The sequence below is a fragment of the Corylus avellana genome, chromosome 1 (genome assembly GCF_965113065.1).
Source record: "Corylus avellana chromosome 1, dhCorAvel1.hap1.2, whole genome shotgun sequence".
NCBI lineage: Eukaryota > Viridiplantae > Streptophyta > Magnoliopsida > Fagales > Betulaceae > Corylus > Corylus avellana.
Window position 1 is genome coordinate 15,855,658 of NC_142490.1, and position 12,336 is coordinate 15,867,993.

The 12,336-nt window shown below is 37.0% G+C and overlaps 1 protein-coding gene across 2 annotated transcripts; it reads left to right on the plus strand.

The window, feature by feature from the left end:
• The first annotated feature begins 504 nt into the window (after positions 1–504).
• Positions 505–12,282, plus strand: DIS2 (Arp2/3 complex, 34 kD subunit p34-Arc). Of its 2 annotated transcripts, XM_059579860.2 has the most exons (11): positions 505–678; positions 1,645–1,718; positions 1,895–1,961; positions 2,194–2,401; positions 5,693–5,862; positions 7,106–7,183; positions 7,461–7,593; positions 7,673–7,764; positions 8,187–8,243; positions 11,705–11,776; positions 11,908–12,282. In XM_059579860.2, the coding sequence occupies exons 4-11, from the start codon at positions 2,200–2,202 to the stop codon at positions 11,941–11,943; spliced, it is 840 nt and encodes a 279-aa protein (XP_059435843.1). In that variant the 5' UTR covers positions 505–678; positions 1,645–1,718; positions 1,895–1,961; positions 2,194–2,199; the 3' UTR covers positions 11,944–12,282. The 2 variants fall into 2 exon arrangements, with proteins under 2 accessions (XP_059435843.1, XP_059435842.2); XM_059579859.2 differs by lacking the exon at positions 1,645–1,718.
• The last annotated feature ends 54 nt before the right edge of the window (positions 12,283–12,336 follow it).

Here is a 12,336-nt window from a genome sequence, read left to right on the forward strand (position 1 = left end):
TAAAAATGCTCTTATATATATATAATTCAAAAGGGTAGTTCAAAAAAAAATAGGATTAGCCCTAGGAGCCCTCTGCCCCAAGCATCATAAAGTGGATCAGCCACCCCAATGACTATTGCGTGATTTTGCTCACCCCAATAGCCTTGGAGTGGTTTTGGCCACCCCGTTTTGCAAGTTGAGGTGGCCGAATCACTCCAAAGGCCACTTCTCAAATCGGTAAGGGTGGCTTTTCCAAAATTTTTTAATTATTTTAATTATAATTTATTTTTTAATTTCTAATTAGGTATTTAAGCGAATGCACCATCTTCGTTTTTCACCACTATCAAATTACCACGTGTGAAACTTGAGAGTTGAGAGACTACATGGGGCAAAAAAAAAAAAATTTAACCTGGAGAAAATTACTAAACACATTTCTTTGTGGGAGGGAACCAAAAAACGGAATAATTTTTGTGCGACAACTATAAATAATGAAATAAATGAAGGCAGAAGTGGCGAAAAGAAAAAATCTCTCTCCTCCCATTACCTCCCCAACACGACATTGTAGATCCCAAAGCTGAGGCAATAGTCAGCTCCCTCCGACTACGCATAGAGGGAGAGAGAAAGAAGAGTGGAATCGATGATACTGTTGCAATCTCACTCAAGATTTCTCCTTCAGACCTTGTTGAATCGGGTTCAGAAGTGCGTTCGCTCTCTCTCTCTCTCTCTCTCTCTCTCTCTCTCATCCACCTTATGTTTTCTCTCTGATGTTTTCGCATTTGCTACTATTGTATTGTTATCAACTATACGCATCTTTATCGTGGTAAATTTACAATTGAAGTTCATTTCTGTATTCTGAATCTCTCTGCCTGTAATTCTTGAATTTATTCTTTAGGAAGTTTTGTCTATACAATCACTTTTGTGGATATTGTCAGCTCACTCTGGTGTTTGTTACTAGGGTTCTTAGTTTGTTCATCAGTCCAAGTTCACCAACTTTTTCTTAAAATTTTTTATCTGGAATATATGTGTGTGTACACACACATATTTCGTTTAGTGCTTTCATGAAATTTTGTTTCTTCCTCTAAAATGTAATCCTGATCGACGGAGAGAAGTGGGAAACATGGAAACTTGTGCACCCAACAATTTTAAGAGCTTCGGAAAATATTTGGCGGATCACACAGTATTTTCCTTTTCTCAATACATGTATAATTATACATGGGATTGGAAGTGTTGTTGGAACTTTTACTGCTGTAATTGTTAACTTGTTCCTGCAAATTTGTCACTATAGTGCTTTGTATTCAGACCTTGTATCTTGTCATACCATGTGGAGGGGTGTGTCAGGCAATGCAACCTTATCTTTCCATTTTTTTCCTAATTGAGCGGCTTATTTATATATTTGAATGAGTCTATTTCATGTTTCTTATTACTCAAGTTTCTTTTATGATGAAAAGGAGTAGTTGTCAGAGGTTCAATAGAAAAATAATAGTCATTTGCTTAAAATCATTACATTCTAACCAATAGGGATATAGTCACCAATAATTAAAATCACAAAAAGCTTTGCAACCTCAGCTACTAGCATGCTCGTTAGCTTTCAGGAGAACAAGAAATTAATGCCTTAGCCCTCCTATTTTATTTTCTGACAAATCTACCCCACTACAACGTGGACAGATTCTTATGGGGCATACTTGGATTTTGTTTATACGATAATGCTAGTTCATACTCCCCAAATGGACTGCTAATAGGTAATCTTCTTCATTTTTATGATGATGCTGATGCTATTCCAGTGCTCAATCATCTTTTAGCTTCTTATCACTAGGTTACTGACCAAAAAAATACAACAGAACGTAAACTCGATTTTGTTACTGTAATGACCATGCACAGTATGCTGACATGTGACCTTTTTTTTTTTATTCTGCAGCCTTGAAAAGGGAGTTGAATTGGATTATCACTGGGTTGAGTTTGACGATGTTCGTTACCATATTCAGGTGATTTGATTGATGAGCTTTTTAGTTCAACATATATGTGGAAAGAAGAGAATCGTAATGAGTAAACTTGTAACTAAGGATCTTTTTTTTTTTTTTTTTTTTTTTTTCGATAAGAAATTGAAATTTATCAAGAGTGAAGGATCTTAACAATCAATTCTGTTTGTTATCATAATTATTATTTAAATGTGGTAGCTTTGGATTTGCTCATCTGAGTGGCGAGTGTATCTTGTAGGTGTCAATGAAGAATTCACATGTCTTGTTGCTATCAATGTCGTTACCCACCCCTCCTCCAGAAGCCATTTTCTTTGGTGGACTTCCGTTTGGAGCGATAGAAGCTATAAAAGCTGCATATGGTGTGCTTGTACAAATTCTTGATCCTCCAAGGGATGGCTTTAATCTCACATTGAAACTGAATCTGTCAAAACTTCCTCCAGATGAAGGTTCAACGAGTTCCTTTTCTAAGGTCATTGTTAGCTTGCCATGGATATGCTGAAACATGTAGGAACAGTTGTTAAACATGTCCATCTTTACATTCTAATTTCTAAGATTGTGCCCTAAAATATTTGTTTCACATCCCAAAATAGGTTTCCTTTAACAACTTGATACCATTTATACATTAGATGGGCAGAGTTTGTGTCAAGGATCAATTCCAGTGAACTAATAAGTGCAATGTTTAGGAGTTGTAACTGAAATTGTGTACCATGTTGAAAGGAGTTAAAAATGTTTTGAACTGTAAAGATTTCTCATTTAATTGCATATATTTTCCAGTCCTATATGTTGAACTGCACTGATTGCAATATTTATGTAGTCCAACAAAATCAATCGTCTGTAGTTTGATCGTATATGTTTTATAGAACTTAAGCCTCTTGTATTATTTCAATTGAGGTTGAAAGTTATATTATTTAATTATTATGGCTGAAATGATTCTGGATTGTGCTTGTCTTAAGGCCTCATTAAATGTTTACATTTTGATTGTTCAAGTGCTGCTTACGCTAACATATCTTGAAAAATGTTAGCTCCCTTCCTAATAGATATTGCCTCTAGACCTGGGGCGAAGGTGGTATGCAAAGCCAATAGAAGTTTTTAAATCATTATGCAATCAATAGCTTCCTCAAGCAGAAGCACTGGAAGAAATCAATAACCAAGGGTTTGCCCTCAAACTTTCTTGACCTATTGAAATTTTCGTCTAGACCTCTAGGAATGGATGTATTTGCTGTGGTTTCCCCTTATCATATTCAGGACTTATGCCTCAAGTGGATGCTGTGTAGACTATTATGCTCTCATCCAAATTTAAGGTGCAACCAACTTAAGACCAGGTGGATGTGCATGAGTTGGGGATAAACTGTGATTTATTTTTTGGCTGTCTTGCATTGGCAAGTGATTATTTAAACAACCCTTTCCATTTGGTTTGGGAATCCAGGTGGTGTAGAATTTTTTTTACATCAACTCCTGTCATCTATGATGTCTATTCTTATGTTCTGAAGCGGTTTTGAGGTTGAAGATTAATTGGCTAAATCAGAGCTAGTTCCTTTTGGCAATGTGGGTGATGTAGAAGGTTTGGCTCGTATTCTTAGTTGTAGAGTAGCATCTTTGCAAATGAAGTACTTGAGTCTTTCTTTGGGAGCTTCGTACAAGGCTAATTCTATTTGGAAGTGCATTTCACAAGCCTCCAGCCTTGGATCGCCATCTACATCCTTCTTTTCCTCCTATCTCACAAACTTCCCTTCCTATTTCTGTTGTCTTTGTCTTTGACCCTCTAGTGGTGGCACGTGGAGGCGCATCACGCTAGGTTATAGCTTCGGCCCATCGAGTGAGCTCTGGGATGTAGCTTTCAGCAATCTTTTTCTTCGTTTTCTCCATAATAGGGTTTTTTTTTTTTTTTTAATTAATTTATTTCTTATGTTCTAGGATTGCACCCTTTTGCGTTTTTCTAATGAGATTGAATTACTTATAATAAAAAAAAGAATTGTTTTATAATGGTAAGTGATTGTGCCTGCCCTCCTGGTTCGGGCCAGTTTCATAGGTACAAATGTATGCTTTAGGCAAGATCTCAAGTGCTCATTAGAATTTTCCTCCCCTTGGTGCTAATTTTTTATAAGGTACAAACTCTCTCTCTCTCTCAATAGGAAATGGAAATGTCACGAAAGGAAGAGGAGTACCATGTAGAACGTAAGCCTTTCTCAAAGTAGATACTAGGAGATATTCTTTCTTAATACACTGGTTTTTCCCTATACACTAGATTTGAGGTCAATGATGGCTCCAAAATGAGATTAGGGTATGACGTGTGTTGTAGGGATCAAGCCCTCAAGGCAACTTTTTTGGACCTGTTCAGTTTGACCCATAATAAGGATGCTTTAGTGGCAAATTATTTAGAGTTTTCTAGTGACTCATCAGTAGAATGTTAACTTTTTCAGAGCGGCTCACAACTGAGAGGTAGATCTCTTTATCTCATTCTTCAATTTGTTGTACTCTTTCAGATTGAGACGAGGTGGCAAATACAAGCTTTGTCGGATACCTTCCAAGCGAGGCTTGTTTGATGTTAAATCAGGGTACAATGTCCTTATTCCCCATGATAGCACTCCTTTCCCTTAGAGCGAGTATTTGGCAGAATAAGGCTCCCTTGAGAGTTGTTTTTTTTTTGCTTGGTTGGCTACCTTAGGAAATATTTTAACCTTGTAGGATTGGCGTGGGTTTCGAGTTGTAGATCTTTCTGCTTGCTGGGAAGGGTATTTCTGCAGGCTTCGGAATGCTATTATGTGGAAGATAGTTCTGTCCCGCCTTAGGTGGCATCTTTGGGGAGAGAAATCATCGGAGTTTTGAAGAGACCATGAATGGGCAGTGGCAAATCTAAAGGATTTTTTTTCAAGACTCTTTGTCACTGGACAGCTGCCTTTAACTTAAATATTTCTGGTTTTCATGTTTTCTTGATCTTTCTTATTCTGCTAGCTAAGTGTTTTTCTTGTATACTTCCGGTATACTTGGGTTGTGCCTATGGTACATTTCTATAAATTGTGTTTACTTATAAAAAAAATAGCATTTCTTTTGGTCAAGATATTAGATCCATTTGGGCTCTTAAGAAGCTATTTTGGCTAGCTTGCTGGATAAATTGGCACATCTCCAGGGCCTTTGCTCATTGGACATTGCTAAAAGTTTAAAGATCCTATGTCAGATGTGCAAATGTACTTACGGTCAAAGTTATAGATTTGAAGCTTTATGGTAAACTTTGAGTGACTGGTTGCTGTACCTACTGTTTTGAAGCCCTATAGGTCTGGGTCATTCTTCCCCTTTCTCTACCCGACTTTTTTGGTTGCACCTACTGTTCTGAAGCCTATTGGTTGGATCATTATTCCCATTTTATACCCTGCAATATAGGGGTCCTGTGCAGGCAGGAATACTCAACAATGCTATGCAAAATGCATCATGATCTTAACATAAGTCATTATGTTAACAATTCTAGTGTGCTTTCGCCTTACAAATAAAGCTTAGAACAGTTAATTTGACATAAATGTAGTGAATTCTATCTTTGTTTAAGATTGTTTTCAGCTGTATAGTATTAAAAGATACTTTCATGTATTCACTTATCTATTCGTATTAATCTATTTTGTGGCTGAGTTACTTATCAAAAAAGTTTTGTGGATGAATTACTTATCAAAAAAGTTTTGTGGCTGAGTTACTTCTATTTTTGTTTTTGTTGATGTTCTTTGAAACTTTTTCTTGTTGATGTTGTGCAGAGCACAGACATGCTCTTTTGGTAAAGATTGCATCTGTTAGGGAAGTGGTACTTGGTGCTCCATTGAGAGTAATTCTAAAACAACTTGCTTCAAGGACTGTTGCTCCTAATATGGATCGGCTTGTTGCAATTGTGCACCGGCCGAACGAGTCTTTTTTCCTTGTTCCTCAGGTAAAAAAAAATATCATCTTAACATGTTTACCTATTTTTAGTTGCAATTTTTTCCTTCCTTGAGCTTTAGTATAATAATCATGGGCTTATTTGTAGAGAGTAATAGTATTCGCTAAAAAAGTGTTCTTCTCCGATATAGTTTTTCATTTAGCACACACTCTCCTCATTCCCCCTTAAAATATTTTTTCGACTTCACCTAATTTCGTGTTTAGTTTATCTCTGATGCAACAAGAAGTAACAAACAAATTCTAGTGAATATCAGAGACAGAATAACTCCTGCTGAAATTATCAATAAAGTGAGTAGGAAAGCAATAAGATAGGTTAAAGTCTTACATTGTTCTCGTATATATCTAAATAGCTTTTGTCATAACCAAGTAAAGCGCTAGTCATATATGTGCTATACTTCAAAAGGAGTCAAAGTTACAATTGGAGTTCCCAAGTCACTTATATATTCCAGTCTCGCCTAGTCAGAAATTAATGTGGTATTTAGCACCAATGCAACATAGTTACACTCCACTCATTTAATGTGAGACTTAACTTTTTGGGGTGTTACAATCTCGCTCGCTCAAATCTCCGACGTCCTTGTTAGGATTCACATCATGCTACAACATCACATGGTATTACTAGGTTGATTATGATACTATTTGTCATGACTCAAGAAAAGTGCTATACTCCAAAGGACTCTATATTCCAAATGGACTAGTCAAAGTTATAAGTGGAGCTTTTTACAATTACTTATATAGCTCCATCTCCCCTAGTAAGGAGCCAATTTGGGACTTAGCAACCATGTAACACTACAATTCACCCACCAATATGGGATCTAACATTCCGGGATATCACAACTAAAAATCCTGAAATTGAATTTCCCCACTAGTTGCCTTCATTTTTATTAGAAAATAATTTTGGACTTCCTTAAATACCCTATAGTAACTATCTAAAACCCTCTTTATTAAATAAAGCCAAAAGACCTGTGAAAATAATAATAATAAAAAAAGTTAAAACAATCTAGATCATGTGGGCCTTGTCTTATTCAGACAGTGATACACTTCAAGTGCAGGCTGATCTTCTAGTTGCATAAATCTCATACTTTTTAGTGGATATTTATGAAATTTAACTAATATGTCTTTTCATTACAAGGCATGCCGTAACCTCGGTACTCATTTTTGTTTGTTTAATCACATCCACTATATAGGGGACCATACTTGAAATTTCGCTGACACAATATTGTAATTGTTTCTGACAGGTAGGGAAGGTGACGGTTGTGTTTCCTATGAGATTTAAGGACTCCATAGATATTGTTCTTGCGACTTCCTTCCTGCAGGTACCATAAGTATATAATCTATTTTTTTAATGATTTAAGGATAAGTCTCAAATAAAATGCAAACACGTACTTTAGTTTGGGAAAGATCCAAAAGTGGACTGTCTTGTTTTGCTAATGGTCCTAGAAGGCCTTGCACATGTGGAAATCATTACTATTGGCATATATGTGTGGTGATTCTGCTGCTGACACTTCCAAGCATACCTTTCTGTTGTGTTTCACTTAATCTGCCCCTGGGTTATTTCTAGTTTCTCACTTTCAAGGTCTGTTTAACATTTAGGAGTTTGTGGAAGCAAGACGCACGGCTGGACTTAATAACGTCCCTTCTTGTTTGTGGTCTTCTTCTCCTCCTCTAGAGCTGAAGGGAGCTCCTGGTGAAGCACTATTGGCAAATGCAGGATTTGTTACATTTGGTAATGTAGAAAAATGGATAGAGTTGGCTTTTCCCTTCACTTTCTCACCGTAACAAATAGCAATCTTCAATTGATGCAGTTATCTTCCCCCGTCATGTAGAAGGCAAAAAGTTGGACCGTACAGTTTGGAGTTTATCAACTTTTCACGCTTATGTTAGTTATCATGTCAAAGTGAGATTTCTTTCTTCTAATTTAGGCGAATTCCTGCTTCGTTTGTCTTGAATGCTTTTATGTACTTGGCAATTGTGAAATACATAAAGGATTAAAAATAATACATGTGTATGATAGTTAATCATGTATAAGTACGCTATGATCTCAATTGAATATATAACTCGTTGAAATTTGGAGAGACTTGTAAGCATGAAAGCTACAAAAGATTGATAACATTCCCTCATTTATCTTATTCATAAAAAATAAATAAAATAAAATTCCTTCATATATCTTGACATCTGTTGTTTTGTTATCCATTTCAAAATCATAAAGGTACAGGAGCATATTATGGAAAGTCTTTTTTTGTTTTAGTATGCTTTCTTCATCTTCTAACTTTGTTGATATATTTCATTTCAACCACTTCCGTGCACATTCCTCAACAGTGCTCAGAGGGTTTCATGCATACAAGGATGCGGCGTCGTGTGGAGTCTTTGATTCAGGTACTATTTCCTCTTTGATGAGTCTCTATTTCTTTAGTTCTTAAAGTATCCCGCTTAGTTTGATTATGCATTAGTGTGATATATTATGCTTGATTTAGCTGAAAAATACTTCTGAGGAGAAAAATGTGAATATCTTGATCTGAGATAGAGCAAAGTTCTCTATCATAAGAAAGAAATTTAAATGCATTTCTTCTTTAGTTGGAGTTAATGTCTAGTTTGGCAAAGCATCCTATTTTTAGATTCCACCTTTCCAGCAGCTTGTGCAACATGAACACGCCCTGTTAAGGCTGAGTTCAGCTGGGTCGAGTGGATCCTATAAAAGAAAGTTCCTAATGAAGAGAGGTGTATTGTGGCCATTGAGACATGAGGGGCCAAATTGTTCTTGCTCCTCTTCTTTTTTCCTTTTGTCCCAGATAGAAAGCAATCCACATGCTAAGATTATTGACCTTCTGAGGCTCTTGTTGACCCCATACAGTGCCACCTTATCAGGATGTGTTGAAGGATAAGATTTGTGGATACCTTGATGATGAAGAGTTGGAAATCTGACTTGGCATTTGCTAATTGAATTTTGTTAAAATATTTGGCATCTCAAATATCTAATTGGTTGAGAGGACCTAGATGATAGTGGTGGTGTTTTGGAGCCTTTGTATGCCCAAAGGGCCCACTTTAAGCCCTTACCATATGGTGTGTGCTTGACCGACTTAAACTTCTGCCTAGGTCCTTCTCTATCCGGGTCCTCACTAGCCATTGGAACTCCTGCATGTTATAGATGGGGAACTATTCAAGCTACTCCTTTCGTTTGGTTGAGGCAGAAAGTTGTTTTAGGGGGCCTCTTTCTGCGTACCCTACATTGCAAGCTATCTGAGCTAAATAACAACAGGCTGTTCAAGCTTGGTTCAGCCGGAAAATAAAATGTTCAAACTTGGCTTGAGCAGGGACAACATTTTTGAAGTTTGGCTCAGCTGCTGCTAAGCTAGCTCAGGAGCCACTTTAAGCTTGGTTCAGTGCACTTGATGAGTATCAAGCTGTTATCTTGAGTTTAAGATGTCCAATTTCTTAGGCAAAAAAGGCAATGGTGATGCGATGGACCTGATGGGTAGTATTCAATTGCATCAGCAAGTGCTTAAATTATGGATAGTTCTTTATATTTCCTTTTATTTGGAATATTCAATAACAACTTTAGCTGACAATAATTGACTAGAAATTGACCAACATTCACAAGAGCCAACCGAATTTTATAACAGCCATAACCCCTCTATTCAAAAAGGCTTGAGCTTGTTGATTATTATTTTTTAATAGATGAGATGAACAGTACAACAAGAAAATTATTGAAACCAAACAAGAAGAAAATTACCAAAGCCAAATACATAAAAGACCAATAAAAGAACGTTATCCTAAATAGTGATCCAAAAAGGGTCATTTCCAAAGATCTACTGCAGAAGACCAAAAGGGGCATCGGCTTCTGCAGCCCACGCGTGGGAGCGGGGACCGGCCACGGGTAGAGTGGGGAACAACAGGGGTGGAGGAGGGGCGCATGCATGGTGGAGGTGGGGGGAGTGCAAAAGAGATGGGAGAAAACAAAAAGAAGATGAAGGGCAGGAGATCGTTAGGGTGGGGGAGAGGGACTCTTCCCTCCGTAGTTGAGATCTGGAGGGTGAAGTTTTTGCAGAGGTGGAGAGCTTTTTAGGAAAGAGAGAGAGAGAGAGAGAGAGCATCCCATGATCCCACGAACGTTTGAGCTTGTTGATTGCTTGAATAATCATGTTCAAAACACTCATTACTGAGTGAATCTTGTAAATTTGCTGCTTTTCAAAATGCTCATTTTTCCTTGAGTTATTCTAGTTGCTACGGTTCAACACCTGTACCAAAATGGCAATTCATATAGCCTGTGGTTGGTATAGCAGTAGGAATTCGCTGTGTGCTGACTACCACAAAAATGGCTACATCTGTCAGCTAACATAGGGAATCTTACCCAAAAAAACTTAGAAGTCATTATTATTCTCTAGTTTTAGCATCATTACATGTAACGGATAGATATGTTGGTAGATCTCTCCATGTGACACCTGCTTTTCTTCTCTTTTTTTTGGGGGGGGGGAGGAGGTCATTACTTCCTTCTAAGTCAATAGTACAGTTGATGGCATCTGGGAGAGGCATACAACAATATTAGGATGAAGTTTTTTAAGTAGCTTCTCTTCTGGCTTTCAATCATACTCCTTGTGTGGCCATTTATAGCTCTTTGCTCGAACGTATGGATATCTTGACTTGTAGGGCTCAGTGTTTGTTGCTTTTTTCTAATTTCTTTTTCTTTTGGTACTTATCTTGTATACCTTCCGTTCCATGTACTAGGGTTGTGATTTTCTAATTGGGCCTTGAAGTTGTGTTTCCCTGATATGGCTGTACATCTGAAGTTTATGGTAGAGGTTGGGCCATTTCAGGCTTTTTGACAGCATGGTGCAACTGCGTTTACTGCTGTTGTAGGCCTGGATTTCCCCATACTGGGGCTTTGGTGACACCTTACTGGGAATGATTCGAAGCCACTTAAATGTACAGAAATGGTTTGAGTAGGCCTGACAATGTCCAACCGGGGCTTGTGAAGTGCAAATGGTTAACAGTGTGTTTGGATTGAAGTGGTGGGAAATGGATGGAAGAGAAGTGAAATGGGTTAAAATCAGAAGTTGTTCCGATGTTTGGATGTATGAACGTATTTACCACCTTTTCTGTTGGTCCTTAATGGGTTAAAATCAATACAAAAATCAGTGTCCTTTTACAATAACCAAACTATAGAAGTTATCTCACCACCTCTTCTCTCATCTCCTCTTTTCACGACTCCATTTCTTATCTTCCTAAATTCCCAGACATAGTGAAAAATTAATTTCAGTTCGAAGTTGGTTCAAATAGAATCTATTTGACTGGAAGCAACGTGTGTTTATGCTTTGATTACTAGTTTTGGTTAGGCATCCCTCACCAAGCTCGGTTCAACTAATGTTAATGATTGATCATATTTTTGTGTGTGATTATACTGCTAACTTTAAATAATTATTTGAATGTGATTGTCAAAATCATTACCCAATGTTGGTCCATTGAAGTGTGATCTGTGGTGGGGAAATTTGAAGGTGGATGAGTTTTTTTCCTTTTTTATTTTTAACCTCCAATAACATTTTCCTAGTGGGTTATATATTGCATTTGTATGTTACCCTCTGTTAAGAGTATCTTGCACCTGTATTCTTGTTTAATTTTTTACATGACAGAATTCTTGTTATTTCCAGTTTTCACTTAATAAAATGTGATCCAATTGCAAGATGAAAAATACAATATGCACACACACACACTTATTATAAAGAAGACATACACATGAATGCAGACACACACACACAGAGACATGCATTACTTGTATAAGTAGAAAAAAATACACCGCATTCTCAGTGTAGGCTCATAACATGCTTACATTTATTACTCTGTAGGCCCTAGATCGTGCCAAGCCGGAGTTGGAGAATTCGAAGAAAACAGTGCAAAGCAGATCCTTCAAACGACTGGTTTGTCATAATGATACTTTCATGTTTTAACAATTTAGTTATGATATTGCTTTTAAATGCTTTTTTCTCCCTATTAAATTTTTCCATGTGCTGCACTTATCAAACAAAAAATTCCATCCACTGGATTGCAGAGCCTCAATGATGCAAGGACCAATTCGAAGTCATAAAGATTTACAGGGTAGAAGAGGGATGCTCCTGTTTGAATCCCAAGAAGCCCATCATCCGAGGCATTGTTTACGATGTGCTGGAAAGACGACTCCTAGTGCTTGTATTTTATTCTCAAAAAAAAAAAAAAAAAAAAAATTGATTCAGTTGCTAGTATGTTACAACTTTGTCTATAGTTGCTTTCATCTGAACAAGAAAGTTTCATTTTGTTTAGGTCAATTTTGGGATCCATTTTAGTATTTCCTTTCCTGGTATAAAGCATTAATTTAATTATGCCCACATAAATTTATGGCTACATGGAACCGAGTTATTTGGGTGATATGCTATCCTGCTTTGATCAAGGTGAGAAACTTGTGCTCATTGTAGCTTTATTTTTATTTGAAAGTTCTGAAAAA